At 32.1% G+C, this 15,660-nt stretch overlaps 2 protein-coding genes and 1 long non-coding RNA gene across 4 annotated transcripts; 2 read left to right on the forward strand and 1 right to left on the reverse strand.

Moving 5' to 3' along the window:
- The first annotated feature begins 23 nt into the window (after positions 1-23).
- On the forward strand, positions 24-588 carry LOC124446411. The gene is made up of 2 exons (XR_006948423.1): positions 24-166; positions 262-588. It is a non-coding gene; the product is annotated as an uncharacterized LOC124446411 (long non-coding RNA).
- On the reverse strand, positions 509-6,529 carry LOC124446404 (liprin-beta-1-like). The gene is made up of 20 exons (XM_046997251.1): positions 6,184-6,529; positions 5,837-6,064; positions 5,491-5,611; positions 5,331-5,372; positions 4,752-4,873; positions 4,494-4,647; positions 3,823-4,038; positions 3,672-3,712; positions 3,545-3,606; positions 3,369-3,437; positions 2,925-3,132; positions 2,714-2,771; positions 2,430-2,518; positions 2,264-2,337; positions 2,151-2,199; positions 1,951-2,076; positions 1,679-1,864; positions 1,380-1,574; positions 930-989; positions 509-744 (listed from the first exon to the last, which is right to left on the reverse strand). Exons 1-20 carry the CDS (start codon positions 6,454-6,456, stop codon positions 715-717), a joined length of 2,403 nt encoding a protein of 800 aa, XP_046853207.1. The 5' UTR covers positions 6,457-6,529; the 3' UTR covers positions 509-714.
- Positions 6,530-6,687: 158 nt separating this feature from the next.
- LOC124446403 (serine-protein kinase ATM-like) lies at positions 6,688-15,258 on the forward strand. Of its 2 annotated transcripts, none has more exons than XR_006948421.1 (25): positions 6,688-6,932; positions 7,328-7,543; positions 7,643-7,688; positions 8,042-8,203; positions 8,273-8,432; positions 8,915-9,077; positions 9,182-9,286; positions 9,483-9,556; positions 9,630-9,693; positions 9,802-9,856; positions 10,301-10,397; positions 10,475-10,582; positions 10,709-10,901; positions 11,022-11,089; positions 12,913-13,113; positions 13,305-13,391; positions 13,489-13,561; positions 13,698-13,747; positions 13,820-13,913; positions 13,993-14,157; positions 14,239-14,370; positions 14,502-14,609; positions 14,715-14,850; positions 14,928-15,168; positions 15,248-15,258. XR_006948421.1 is itself a non-coding variant. In XM_046997250.1 (25 exons), the coding sequence occupies exons 1-25, from the start codon at positions 6,858-6,860 to the stop codon at positions 15,202-15,204; spliced, it is 2,847 nt and encodes a 948-aa protein (XP_046853206.1). In that variant the 5' UTR covers positions 6,688-6,857; the 3' UTR covers positions 15,205-15,253. The 2 variants fall into 2 exon arrangements, 1 of the variants encoding a protein (XP_046853206.1); XM_046997250.1 differs by having other exon boundaries at positions 14,928-15,070; positions 15,133-15,253.
- The last annotated feature ends 402 nt before the right edge of the window (positions 15,259-15,660 follow it).

The raw sequence follows: 15,660 nt of genomic DNA on the forward strand, positions 1-15,660 counted from the left end.
TGTGTGGAGAGTCCCTTGTATGCGACTACCGCTACGTGTTCGTCATTAGCGCGCGAACTACGTGTATTTTGATGACTACGTGTCTATCGTGGCTACGCACTCATGAAAAAGTCCGTCGTATAACTGAGTACGGGATTTTGAAAAAATTTGGTTGTCTACACAACGAGTTAAGAAAGTCATTATTTATTGAGCGTTTGTTTAATTTTCTTAATTTTCTTTAATGTGTGCAGGAGACTTTGACAACATTATCATTTATTTTAGTTTTTCCTCCAACATTATCATTGACTTATATTCAAGACTCAAAACTTAATATTTTTGGATAACAACTTATAATGATGATCAATTAGACTGTAAGTAGAAAATTAAGACACGGGAAACAATAATTTATAACCACAAGTCTAAGTTATGAAGAATGTTATTTTCTCACTTCTTTTTAGTAAGATTACTGGCTACGTTTACGGGGAAAAAATTGATAAAGCAAATGTAAAAATGAAAGTAGACCAAATAATTGGGCGATTGCTTCTCGTATATCCTTGAACATATACTAATTAGTGAAAACATAAAAACGCATATTTTTTATCGTGTTCAGAAAAATTGTTGTTTTAAATGTACAAAAGTTTTACAAGCTTTACACAAATTTACATAAAAACAAGCTTAGTAATAAATTTTACAATTTCTATAAAATTAAACATTAGTCATTCGCAAACTTCATCTTCAACGACTTGGTTCATGGCCCAACATGTTCTATGGAAAACAAAAATCACGAATTAAATTGTGCTTATTTCGAAAAATTTCAAGAAACACAAACATCACTCATCATAAAGATAAATATAAATGTAAACTCAAACTTTGTGAAAGAAAAAAGTTTGTGAAAGAAAAATAAAATCTGTTAATGAAAACTCTTGACAAAACAATATTTAACATCATACCGTCAGTGAATGAAGTTCTTTGGAAAAATTTCCCAGAGTTTTAGTGAGTTGATCTTCGTCCTAATTATAGCAATAGAAAATAAGGTTCAATATTGGTCGACAGTAAAATAAAAATGTATTTATGTATTTCAACAAATATATATGTAATGTCCCCAATGTTTGCATACATTTCAGCTGGAAAGATACAATGGAAAACATTATTTCGGAAGCATTTAAATCTCAACTATATTCGTCATCCTTACTGTAGCTACCTTAGCGAAACACATTCCAGTGTAGTTTTTGAGACTTTGGTGCAAATATTGGGTTTGAACATATTACATTATAAAACGATTGTTTACACCCTCCTCTACCATAAATAACTGTGTTATTAATGCTATCATTTTTGATTGAATATGGGTTACATTATAATCAATTTAATTGATTCTAGACGTACATATGAGTATTGTTAACCTTATTATTTGATTGTTGATCCTTCTCACTTATTTCCACTCCCTGCTGTGAAGAGTTGTCATTTTTCCTTGTTCTTGTTGGTAATAAACTATGTAATAACTGAGGAACTTCACTATCCATGGGACAAATATATTCTTCACATTCGATGTCTGATTTTGTTCGTTTTTTTATCCCACTGATAGACAATTTTCGTGGCTGTATAAAACAGAAAAAAAAGTTTGTTTTTAACAGCATAAATATTTTAAGCACAAACCTCGACCTTCGTTGAGAATTTTTATTTTATAGAAGTATCAATATACCTTTTGTTTTTCCCCAGGAATCAATGCCGTAAAACCATTGGCTAAAGCCGTTTCCTTAACCTTTAAACATGCACTACCGACCAATGATTCAAAATGCGTTGCTAGGTGACGTCGCAATAACTTCTTACCACTTGGTATAGATAATACAGTTGCCATGGTTTCTGCCGTAAACCGCGGTTCGAGAATCTGGAAGTATAGTTTCTCTTAAATAAGAAATTAAGTGTAGTGGAAGATAAGTCATACAATAAAATATTAAAAATCACATAAATAACCATAAAAGCTCCATGAACACCACTGCTCAGAAGATTTCCAACGTACTCCGACAGATCAGCTTGACGTAACCACTCAGTAACACGATAATTGGTCCAAAGAATCACGTCAGCTCCATGTTGCCATGACTAAAGAATAAAATAAATGCTACATGAAGTATGTTCACGTAAGAAATGAGAAATCAATTAAAAATCATTAGTACCTCATCAATGGGTGATTTTTTGAGATAATTGGGATGAAAATTGTAAATCCTAAAATATAACACATATTTTGTTATTATTTTTGGCGCAATTATTTGATAATTTAAATTTTAACCTCAAACATTGAATTGCACTTTTCAGACTATGTTGATGAAAGGTGTTGTAAATCTTAAGTTGAAGAACATCATTCTAAAAGAGAAAAATAGAGTACTTCTATAAAATGTGCACCTGAAAGACACCAGAAAACGTCAATTATCAAACGCAATAATACTTATACATACAATGGTTAAATAGTTCAGCATTCTACCATCTACAAGATTTTCACGAAATGAATCTTTATATTGAGGAAGACCAATATCATCTAACCACTCTACATATCACAAAAATATTTAAGGAATAAAAGACCTGCTCCAGTCTAAAATAACACATAAAGGTACAACACAACTTTATAAAAGGAACCCAAAAGAAAAAATGACGCCTTTACCATAATGAGAAACTTTGAAAAAAAACAATTTTTTATTCTCACAAGAAGTTCTTTATCAACGAAAAAATAGTTCTTACTGACCTAGAATCCAAGTATTATCCAAGGCTGACAAAAAATCTTCCTGTCCTTCATTCACACCCTATGCTCGTTGAAAAAGAAATGGGAATTTAAACAAGAGTAACAAAAAAATAAATTAGCTACTCAAGTGCGAAGACATCAGTGAACATTGTTTGAATGTACGTAAATTTGTAAACAAGGAAGTTAAATTTAATCATTTGATACAGTCAGCAACCTGCAACGCCAGTTGAAGTTTTTTACGATGTAAAAGCTTTTTCATCCCCAGGACTTTCTCTAAGTCCGATGACGTCATATTTTGTAAATCGTCACCAGTCTTTACATGATTTAAACAGGCCTCAGTATATTGACCAAGACCTTCATCTTCCATCCAACTAACAATAAGATCACATGACCATGTAGAAAATGGATCATTGCTGGGAAACCTTTCATAATCATGAAATTTAGAAAAAAATAAAATTATTACGTATCTTTGCTTTGCAAGCGCTTGTATCTACACTTAGCAAGTTTTCTATATTCATTTACTGAAACGTACAAATTTTTTAAAAAGCTTCATAATGTTTAAATTTATTTTTAAAGAAAAATAAACAACAGCCGTTTGAGTAAAAATATGCCCTGAATGTAATGTATATCTTCATCATCATATTAAAATTATATTTACCTTTTGAGATAACTAAATTGACGATCGTTTACTTCTGTATCGAAGCCATGAGTGTTTGAGCGACGTAGTCTTACAATAATTTCAAATCAAACAAAGAATTCAATGAACATCAATCGTAAAATATGGAAAAGTCGAAAACATTTAGATTTTTGACAATTCAAAAAACGTCGACTTACTTTCCTATGACTTTTCCCACTATATTCTTCTTTTTCGCTTTCTCCTGAGTATCTTCAACATTCTAAAATGTACAAATTTATGAAGATTTGATTTTCAATTGACAGAAAATGAAATAATAATAGCTACCTTTGTTGCAGTTTCAATATTCGTGCTGTTATCAGCAGACGCTAAAATAACGATGAGTAATTTATTTAATTTTCCACAAAAAGTTAAAAGACAATCCACATAGAGTTTATGAGAGATTGTTTGCAAACAAACTTTCCGTTTTGTTTCTTACGGGAAGAAGTTTCGTTACAATTGTGCTTTTGCTTCAGTTTAAAAAGACTTTTCCCGAATGAGGAACGACCAAACGAGGAACGAGCAAATGAAGTACGACCAAATGAAGATCTTGTTTGACTTTCTCTCTTAAATGGCTGGTTATCTTTGTTGACTGTATCAGATTTTTTCATTTTCCCCGTTATTGTTGATTCAGGTTTTTTGAAGTGACATTCTTCTGTGAATAAAAATAAGGTGTTCATTATCAATTTCATAGATATTACAGTGTGCGAATTAGTTTAGAAAAAACGATGTGCAATTTCTTTTGACAAAAGTGTTTCTTTAGAGGCATAATCAAATCGATATTACGTTATTTATTATATAGCGCTAATTGCTAAATTAATATTTTTAAACGTGAACAAATTCATATGATTTACGACAGTGTTTTTCGTTATAACCGCTTATTTTTGCACATCGTTTGAAAAAGTGGTGTGCAATTGTTTTCATTTTATCTAAAACGATGTGCAAATTGCACATTGCACACCGTTAATTCGCACACTGGATATTATAATAATAAATATCTTCAATGCAGCATTAGACATCATCTTCCTTTATTTTTTAAGTTCAATTTCTTTCTATGCAAAGAATTAAATAACACAACCTGGCCTCCCTCTAAAAGCAATGATTTCTCACTTGTATGGATGAGTTTAGAAGACTTATTTTCTACATTTTCTTTCCCATGTTGTGCAGAAATCTCTTCATTTTCCGATTTATTCTTTGCAGCTTCATTATTAGAACCACATACATCTGAGGTATGTACACTAATGTCACTTTTTGTCAATTCCATCTACACAAAAACTTGTAGTGATGACGTCATAATATGCATGGAAAATGCCAAAATAATGTACAAAAAAATAAAGAGCCCAAAATAATGCTGTAAAATATGCTTACACTTAGTTTTGAACTGGATATTGTTTGCAGTTGTCTTTTGAGATCTTCAATTTTATTTTCCTTCTCTGTTAACACTGTTTCCAGTTTTTCAATTTTCATTTTAACAGAGCTAACTTCTGATGCTGCAAAATAAACCCTTGCAAGTCAAAATGTTCTATTTATACAGGTACACTTGATAAATATATGAAACATCTACCCAGTATGTACATATCTCATATTCACATATGTACATATCTCATATTCACATATGTACATATCTCATATTCACATATGTACACATCTCATATTCACATATATATTAAAACTATATTCCATAATAAGCCTTGCAACATCAAATATTTCTCTCTTATGAACAACTCATATATTTCATAATACACCATAAGCAATACAAGATGTAAATACTCCATATCACTATATGTATAAACATACTATAAGATGTACCTTCACACATTGCCATTACCCCATACATAATATATACCCATGAACTATATACAAAATATATATGAGACTTCCAAGCATTTATATCCGTAAATCAATGACAACAAGATGATAAAACTGATCTAAATTGATATAACTAACCTTTTTCTCTTAGTTGAGCTTTCATACATGAATTATTTTCAGCTAAATCAAACAATGGAAAATAAAAATAAGGTCAGATCAACACAAAAATTATGCTATGAAAATTTTTAAATAACTTACTTTTAAAGTAAATGGTTTGAACCGGAGTATCGCAACTTACTTTTATTGGAAGATAACAGATGATTTCCTTGTTTTTCTTTATTAAAAAACATTTCAAGATGCGATTGTAGATCTTTGATTTCAACATCATTCTTTGCTAAAAGTGCTTTTATTTCATTGTCCTGAAACATAAAATTGCTATCTGTTTGAAGACAATAGATGAATCATAAATGGACATTTTGTTTTCATAAAGACCTTCCCTGAAGAAACTTATCAATGCTTATTATCATTACATGACTCATTAAATTAGATATGTTTAACACTATTTTGAATTTTCATTCATACACAAACCATACTATAATGAGAAGAAAATTTTAACATTTTTAAAATACCAGTTATCATGTTACCTTTTCCATTGCCTCTTCAAAATCTGCTAGTTTGATGAGAAGTTCATCTTTCAAGAATTCCAGCTCTCTCATTTTCTCCCCTTGAACTTGAACTTGGTCAGATAAAATACTTACTTGAAGTAATAAAGAATCATTCTCTTCTTCAAGTCTCCTTACTTTTTTATGTGAATTTTCAACTTCTAAAGAACAATGACCATTGGTTGCTGGCAATTTTTCTTCATTTAAAGTCTAAACCAAAGACAAAACACAATAGTTCATGTAAAAAGTCAACTCCTGATGTACATGAATTGCTTGAAAGTTAAAGTATTCAAATCAATCAAACTTATATAAAGTTTTGATTGACGTACCTGCAACCAATTCTTCAATATGCTTGCAGTACTTTCAGGGATGATTATTTTGTGTTTAAAAGTGGAAATACTTTCAACGTAAGTGGCAAGTTCTATGGCTGTATCTTGAATCTTCTTATCTAAACCACAAAGTTCACTTCCAATTCCATAAATAAGTGCATCACAGTGATTTGAGAAACCTTCTCTTGCATTTCTATTATTTGATGAAATATTCTCTATTTGGTGCGCAGCATCACTATGAGTACAAGTGGCATCATTTTTTGGCTCATCCATAAGTCGTTATATTAATATATTTTCACTTTATTTTAAAAGTATTCTAAAATAATATCAACAAGTATGACGTCAAAATATAACATCTGGAGGAGAATTATACGAAGTATTTTTAGATCCTTTTCCACTCGGCTGCTCGGCACCACTCGGCACCACTCGGCACATACTCGGTACAGCAGCTGCCTTGGGTCGATCCATCTTCGGTCAGCATGCGGTCAGTGGCCTCAATTCTCCTCGGTCGGCTCTCCACGTGAAACAAAAAATTTAAAATAAATCTTGTTCACTTCAGAAATTCACTTACGGATGTAAATGTTGTGTGGTTTCGCTGTCATAACCTAGTCATGCAGATTGACAAGCATGTTGTAGATGATCTAAAACTGAAAGATCATATCATGATTTGAAGAATGTCTCTAGAAATTCAAGCAGATATTGCAAATTCATTGCGTTTCCTTGAATCAAGCAAGGCCACTGAACGGAATGTAAGCAATAAACACAAATGTTCATTTACATGGTTTGTCTTAAAACTAGGGTGCAGTTCTTAACATAATGACCAAACAGAAGGGGGAGGGGTGGGGGGAAGAAGATGGTTTAAAATATGAAAGGTTTACCAGCCAATTGTTTAATCACTGGAAAAAAAATGCAGAATTTTGTAAAGAATTGAATAATGATTCGAAATACATGCATTGGATGAGTTTGGCTGGCATTGCAAATGGCAATGAGTGCTATATAGCTAATCTTCAGCTTGACTCTGTAATGAAGCATGTCTAGTAGGGACATAAATAATCAATGATGTATCAAGTTCTGAAATTTACTTAGCAATCTAAGGATACATTTTTAAGGCAGAACGTGTCAATGAACTTCATTTGCTCTTTAGAAACATGCCAACAAAATGAAATGCTTTTTGGAAAAAACAACAGTAGTAAAATTGATTGATATAAACTCTGATGTTGGCAAGAAAAATGCCATCACTTGGGATTGTATTCAAAGATCTGTTCAAAATTATGTTGTAAATGAAATTAAAATTTTAAAAGTGAACAAATCAAGAACATCTCAGTCAACTTTGATTAATAATAAAGAAAAAAAGAGACAGGTTTGTGTCATCTTGATAATTTCTTTGAAATTTGTACAGTGCATGAAAGAACTTCTCTTTGCATGTCTTGTTTGAATGATCTTAAATTATTGTTTTTAGGAGGCAATATCATTTTTGAAATATGTCATTAAGATAGCAGACAACAGTAAGTTTTTTTTAAATATAGAGCAAAATGTGTAGTTTTTCAAAGTCAATAGCAAAAGTGGAAAAAGTTTTTGAAAAGGAGAGTTATCAGGAAAGAATGTCATTATTTTTTATAAGATGCTTCTATTTAAGTTTATTTGTTTTAATTAGTATTAACAAGACTGTTTATCTATGTGGTAACGATAAGCTTATTAATTATATAGAGTAAATTAAATTTTTTGGTCATGATTATTTATTGCAAATGTGATTAATGATCTCAAAGCTTTGAAACATACGGAATTTTTACTTCCAATAGAATGGTTAACTCCTTTATGAACTGAATTATTAATGTACCTGCCTTTTGTTATATTATAGGAGATTTGAATCGTTTAAATGCAAAAGATCTTGTTCAGCATATTTTACATATGTTAAAACACGAAGATAAAGCAATTGTTATTGATTATCAAAACATTTTATTAAAACATGTACTTACTTCAAAAATATATTGCTGTGAAATTTCATCACTTTTATGGAAAGGTAATGATTCTTTTGTTGTTGTAACATGTATTGATATATTTTGCACACAATTTGAAAGTTATTTTTTAGATTTGATCTCAACTACTTGTACTCTTATCACATCATGTAATGGAGAACGATCTGTTTCCATGAAGACACTTATGCATATCATTTCGGCTGCTGCTGCTCAAGTTGATTTGACATCTACACAACTTTTTACATTTTTTGGCATGATTATTCAAGGTTTAAGGTTAGTTGAATTTTGGTACTATTGAAGTAACAATAGAGTTGCAACACATAAAAATAGAGGATTGCAACACATACAACAGGAGAGTAGGTGGGTTGCTACACATGAAACAAGAGGGTTACAACACATACAACAGGAGGGTTGCAACACATACAACAAGAGATTAGGAGGGTTGCAACACATACAACAGGAGGGTTACAACACATACAACAGGAGGTTTGCAACACATACAACAGGAGGGTTGCAACACATACAACAAAGGGTTACAACACATACTACAGGAGGGCTGCAACACATACAACAGGAGAGTAAGTGGGTTGCAACACATACAACAGGAGAGTAGGTGGGTTGCAACACATACAACAGGGGAGGAGGGTTACAACACATACAACAGGAGGGTTGCAACATAACAAAAGGTTAAAACAGGAGATAAATTTCGAATAAATATTCTTTGTTGCCATAATTTGTTTGATTTGCTATTTTAGTAAAGAAAATAATGCTCAATTCTTGGAATTTCTCCTCAATGCTCTACTGACATTTTCTAAAGCAGTAGCAATTGATTATCGCTGTCAACTTTGTCAGCTTGGTGAAGATATTATTCCACATCTGTTGCAAGTTTGGATCAAACCAATACCTGCTTCTGTGAAGGTGAAAACTTTGCTAGTTATGTTACAGTTGAAAACTTATATTTTTAGTTATCGTTTAATGTGGTCATGATTTTGAATGAGGTAATTGTTTGAATCCTTTGTCAGGAAAGTTTGGTGACAATTCTAAATTTACAAATGAAGATTCATCATCCACATGGTGTCTGTGACGAAAAACATGGCGCTTGGTGTTTCAATTCTTCACAGTGGAAGGTCTTGTTAACAATTGTTTTGAATTAAATTGCAGCTATTTAATTGTTTAAATTCAATCTCCCGATAATCATTTATAAACAATATGTCGATAATCTCATGGCAGATAATCAGAGTTGCATTTTATGAATGTATTTTCATGACCACGAAAATGTACTAACCTATCAGAAAATATTGATGTAGTTTTGTTTTGTTGTAGAAATGTCTTCTGAAGTTATATAAAACAATTTCTTCGGAGATCGAGCAAGCCAGCGGACGCGTGAGAGGACAAAAGTACAACCCTGATTCTTCCGTATTAGGTATTTTTCTTGTTTTTGTTGTGTATCGTTTGTTTTATTTGATCTAGTATGAAGTTGGAATCTGGTCTTACATCGTCTATGGTCAATCTTGCGTCACACGTGTGTCATCAGGTGTGTACATACATAACACTGCGTAGATTGTAGATATCATCAACACATTGTTTTACTACTTGTTAACCCTCTGAATCTGTAGTAAATCTTTTCATTTTTTACCATTAGCTGTTCTGGTTGCAATCTAAAAGTCTTATATCATTAGAGTCCAGTACAATCGAAGGTACTCTAATTAATAATTACTATTAATAATTGTATATTTAAAGCCGGGGCTACACGAGCGATTTTTTATGGACGCGATTTTTCAAAATTATTAAACAAAAATGATGGATACTTGTAAGACAATTTCTATAATGACGATCATTTAAGCAATGTTTATTTTGGTTAACATCAATTTCAATGTTGCGTCTCATTGGCCAGACGCAGTTTTGTCATGTCGTGTTTTTCAGTCGAGGTGGCTACACTTGATAAAATCTGGTTGACTTATTGAAAAGTGTTCAACTTGTTGAAATTATCACGATCAAATTTAAGAATGTTTTCTGAGGTCGAAGGTGGCTATAAGAAAAAAATCTCAACATTTATTGATAATCTCGAAAAATCGTGTAAAAAAACTTCGTGATTTTTTAGCTTGTTATAATAAAAGAATATTTTATATAATCTATTGAAGATTCCAATTCTTTAAAGAGAAGAAAAATTGATATATGTTGGACAAGTTTAGTTGATATTTTCAATAATAGTCAAGAGACATCAACTTTATTATCGTGGTGAGGTTTAAAATTCTGCGTTTTATATATTTGATACTTTAACATGTATATTTTAATTGTTTTGATATTTTTTTAAGGCTTCAGATAGCAACAAAAATCTTGTCGACATTCCCAGGATCACTTCCCAGCGAAGAATACGTTCCCTTGATTTGTTCACTCTATAAATTACAGGTTGAGAGTAAAAGGTTGGAGTATAATCACTTATTCATTTTCATTTCTTTTCACAGTTGTGGTCAAAATATTTTAAATAATAAAGACCTCCACTAAAATTTTGATTTGATTCGATTTCTTTTTATATAATTTCTTTGTAGGGTTGAAATAATTCTAGCCGTCATGACATGTGAAAAGCATTTCGCCTCTCAGCATTGCCATTTGCCTGAAGTAAACATTGAAAATGCTATCGTAAAGACAACTTGGAGCAACATTTGGAACAGTACTTTAAGAAATTGTTGTTCTCACGCGTTACAAGATGTTAGTTTTCAGCTTTTAGAAGTTATTGTGAAGGTTTGTTATGTATGTTGTTTTGCTTCGTTTTTTGTTGTAGTAATGTTGTTTGTGATGATTGTATTGATTTGAAAATTGACTTTTTATGATTTAAATGCATGTTTTTTGTCAACGCTCTAGGAGAAACTTGTAAATGCTGATTTAGAACCATGGAAATTACTGACAAATTCCGTTTGTAGTTCTTCACAGTAAGTGGATTATGAATTTTCTAACTTCTGTTACCCATCTTCACCATCGTTATCTGTCTTCACCATCGTTATCTGTCTTCACCATCGTTATTTGTCTTCACCATCGTTATCTGTCTTCACCATTGTTATCTGTCTTCATCATCGTTATCTGCTTCACCATCGTTATCTGTCTTCACCATCGTTATTTGTCCATCGTCATCTTTCTTCACCATCGTTATCTGTCTTCACCATTGTTATCTGTCTTCACCATTGTTATCTGTCTTCACCATTGTTATCTGTCTTCATCATCGTTATCTGCTTCACCATCGTTATCTGTCTTCACCATCGTTATTTGTCCTTCGTCATCTTTCTTCACCATCGTTATCTGTCTTCACCATCGTTATCTGTCTTCACCATTGTTATCTGTCTTCACCATCGTTATCTGTTTTCATCATCGTTATCTGTCTTCATCATCGTTATCTACTTCACCATCGTTATCTGTCTTCACCATCGTTATTTGTCCATCGTCATCTTTCTTCACCATCGTTATCTGTCTTCGACCATTGTTATCTGTCTTCACATCGTTACTGCTTCACCATCGTTATCTGTTTCACCATCGTTGTTTGTCCTTCGTCATCTTTTCTTTCCATGTTATCTGTCTTCACCATGGTTATCTGTTTCACCATTGTTATTGTCTTCACCATCGTTATCTGTTTTTATCATGTTATCTATGTTCATCATCGTTATTACTTCCGCCATCGTTATCTGTCTTCACCATCGTTATTTGTCCACGAATCTTTTTCACCATCGTTATCTGTCTTCACCATGGTTATCTGTCTTCACCATTGTTTATCTGTCTTCACCATTGTTACATCTGTCTTCACCATTGTTATCTGTCTTCATCATCGTTATCTGCTTCACCATCGTTATCTGTCTTCACCATCGTTATTTGTCCTTCGTCATCTTTCTTCACCATCGTTATCTGTCTTCACCATCGTTATCTGTCTTCACCATTGTTATCTGTCTTCACCATCGTTATCTGTTTTCATCATCGTTATCTGTCTTCATCATCGTTATCTACTTCACCATCGTTATCTTATATTTCACCATCGTTATTGTCCATCGTCATCTTTCTTCCACCATCGTTATCTGTCTTCACCATTATCTGTCTTCCACCATCGTTATCTGCTACCATCGTTATTTGTCCATCGTTATCTTTTTTCACCATCGTTATCTGTCTTCACCATTGTTATCTGTCTTCACCATCGTTATTTGTCCATCGTTATCTTTTTTCACCATCGTTATCTGTCTTCACCATCGTTATCTGTCTTCACCATTGTTATCTGTCTTCACCATCGTTATCTGCTTCACCATCGTTATTTGTCCACGTTATCTTCCATCGTTATCTGTCTTCACCATCGTTTATCTGTCTTCACCATCGTTATCTGTGTTGACCATCGTTATCTGTCTTCACCATTGTTATCTGTCTTCACCATTGTTATCTGTCTTCACCATCGTTATTTGTCCATCGTCATCTTTCTTCACCATCGTTATCTGTCTTCACCATTGTTATCTGTCTTCACCATCGTTATCTGCTTCACCATTGTTATTTGTCCATCGTTATCTTTTTTCACCATCGTTATCTGTCTTCACCATCGTTATCTGTCTTCACCATCGTTATCTGTCTTGACCATCGTTATCTGTCTTCACCATCGTTATCTGCTTCACCATCGTCATTTGTCCATCGTCATCTTTTTTCACCATCGTAGTTATTTCTTCACACCATCGACATGTTGCCTTTATTCTGTCATTAACATTATTCATTTTTCAATCATTTATTTTAGTGATTCCTTAAACTTTATCTGCACGTACATCACAGCGTTTCCTCTGCCAGAACATTTCAACCTGTCAAACAACATTTTTCAAAATGTACCATGTCATTATCCGTTACGTCATCAGTTATTTGATTGGTTGTTGCCGCCAAAGAACAAGATTGAAGAGCAAGGCTCAAGTATTTTTGTAACTTATACAAAACTATTTTCAAGGTAAAAATGTCATAAGATTAAAGAGTTTATAACTTTTTGTTGTTAAGATCATGTCAATCTATGTATAGTGTAAGCAAACATATTTTGACTGAGTGAGAAGTTATTTATTTTTTAAAAACATTATTCGATGTTTGTGAGGTTAAAAGAAATGTTCACATATAGTATATTGAAAATAATATTTTACTCTTTAGATGTCGTAAGGATGTTCTTTCGTATATTCTTGTAATTCTTACTCAACGACAATGTTCATGTTCTTTGCTTCAACCTCCACTTCAAAGGTGATCATCGCCCTTGTTAAAAAAATATTTCCTTTGCTCTTTCATTACATGATTATAACGAGTAATGCTGTTGATTGCCATATCTATATGTTTACAGAGCTTCGTGCAGTAATTTTGACGAAAAATTGAAGAGAATTGAGACAAATTACCTTGTCTCTTCTTTCGATGAGGTAAATACATTGTTTTATTCTTGATTTCTCTGAATCAATGAAAACTACGACGTAACGGAAACCTTTCATTATTCAATTCTTGATTTACTTATATTGTTACCCACGATTTTTTTGAACCATGAATTGCTCTCGACAGATGGTGGAGTCTTCGCTTGTCGACTCGAACACTTTAAATAAAACACAAAGGTAATTACGTATTAATAAGCTTTTACGTAACAGTTGCTCGTTTCTTCAAATTTTATTTATTGAAATTCGAAGCTCGTCCGCTGTAAATGATACGGTTAGTGAGTTGTTGGAATATCTTGTTAAACGTTTGGTGGAAATATCTGAGAAAATTATGGAATCAGAAGAGGTGACATAAAACTGCTGAATTTTTGTAAACGTGTAAACTATTTCATACATTTTTTCTTATTCGTTTTCTTTATTTTAAGTGCTGTGGATTATCCTCATCTCAAAAATTTCAATCTATTGATGGGAAATGCGGATTTTTTGCAAACTTTTGCAGTTTAATGTCGAAACTTATGGGATTAATGCTTCATTTGAAAGTTTTCACTTTCGAAGATCTAAAGAAATCCTCGCTCTTTCTTGTTTCACAGGTGACAAAATGGTCATTTGATCATCTTTAGTTCGGCACCATGTTTATTTTTGTCAATGTTGTTGTTATTTTTTTGTTGTAGAATATTTTTAAAGCTTTGTCTCAAGGAATGTTTGAATGCTCACGTCATCCAAATGATTTAGAAAAAAACGCTCTCACTCAATCCTTTGGGGACATTTTAAAGGATTTGTTTCTCTTTGATTATTTCTCCACGGTAATGAAATATAAATGTTTAAATAACGCATGTATTGTCTTCTAATCTCATTTATACTTCATGTAATATTTCACTAAGCAAACTTATTGATTATTTTACTAAACACCTCTGATTTTGACATCGTTATTTAGAACATGAAAAAACATTTTGAAGAGTATTTTAATGAAACTATGAAAATTTTGAGGTCTTTGATGCCGAAGCAAATGATTAATTGTATGATGAATATTGTCTTGGAAGAGGTAAATTATCTCCACTTGCTCAGAGACTGCAGTTTTATATTTACATTACAAAACAATATATTGAAACCGTTCAGTAAGTGAACTTTACGTTTTTTTTATATTTAGAATCGACAACAAAACAAAACACGAGTAGCTATTGATGTATTTGATGGAACATTTGTTGAATCAGATGGAGTAGAGGATGGGTTTGAATCCACTGATAAATCTGCCACCCAAAAATCCAATCAAGATTTTCATTTAGGTAAAAATAAGATTACTATAAGATATCTTCAAACTTTGTTAATCTTCGTAGATATACATATCTCATGTTTCTTTTAGATAGTTTATCTCGAAATGAAAAGTTAAGACTTTGTTACATGAAGATCGTTAGCTTACTCTGCTCATGCGCAGTAGAAGAAGATGAATCGTCACATTGTCTTAGACCTCTGGAAGATAAAATTTTTGATTTCTTTCGTTCAGCGGTAAATTTGTCGTCCGTTTTATTTTAAATGACTAAATACTTTAATTGTATCTTTATTTTTAGAAGTTTGATATTCTGAAAACATTTCATTCAAAGTTGGTAAGCTCACGCGTTGTCACTAAGCGTTTTCTATAATAGCAATTTTAGTAATTTATCAATTTTTAATGTAAATTTTTAGTTCTTTTCATCTGTGCCTTTTTTATGTCTTGGCCGTGTCAAATGTGACCATCTTCTAACGATGCTGCAAATTCTTATGTATGAAAAACGATTAAAAAATTGAGTCAAAAGTACGTTAACATATCCTTTTTCGCCTATTTTTTCTCCTTATTTTCATTTTCTTTAGGAAATTTATATCGAAGTTTCGTAAAGATCAAGGAAAATGCCAAACTGCATTACGTCTACTTTCTCAGATCTCGTCACAGTTCAGAAATAGAAAAACGACAGATGAGTTAAAGGATAGTCGGGATTTGTTGTTACATATGTTGAAAGCATTCTGGTAAAATTTACGGTTTATATTTTTACGTAATTCGTTTTTTCTTTGATTTCAAGAATATTTTGCGATTTTTATACAGGAATCTTCGAGATAGCAGC

Source organism: Xenia sp. Carnegie-2017, unplaced genomic scaffold (assembly GCF_021976095.1).
Source record: "Xenia sp. Carnegie-2017 unplaced genomic scaffold, XeniaSp_v1 HiC_scaffold_22, whole genome shotgun sequence".
NCBI classification, from domain to species: Eukaryota; Metazoa; Cnidaria; class Anthozoa; order Malacalcyonacea; family Xeniidae; genus Xenia; species Xenia sp. Carnegie-2017.

Bases quoted from the DNA above. Each gene is read 5' to 3' on its own strand.
- LOC124446403 (XM_046997250.1), top strand. From the start codon at position 6,858: ATGTCTCTAGAAATTCAAGCAGATATTGCAAATTCATTGCGTTTCCTT. The intron at 8,433-8,914 runs GTTAGTTGAATT...TTGCTATTTTAG, and splicing joins ATGATTATTCAAGGTTTAAG to TAAAGAAAATAATGCTCAAT. The intron at 14,371-14,501 runs GTAATGAAATAT...ATCGTTATTTAG, and splicing joins TCTTTGATTATTTCTCCACG to AACATGAAAAAACATTTTGA.
- LOC124446404 (XM_046997251.1), bottom strand. From the start codon at position 6,456: ATGGATGAGCCAAAAAATGATGCCACTTGTACTCATAGTGATGCTGCG. The intron at 3,133-3,368 runs GTAAATATAATT...TGATTATGAAAG, and splicing joins CAATTTAGTTATCTCAAAAG to GTTTCCCAGCAATGATCCAT. The intron at 2,519-2,713 runs GTCAGTAAGAAC...TGTGATATGTAG, and splicing joins GGATAATACTTGGATTCTAG to AGTGGTTAGATGATATTGGT.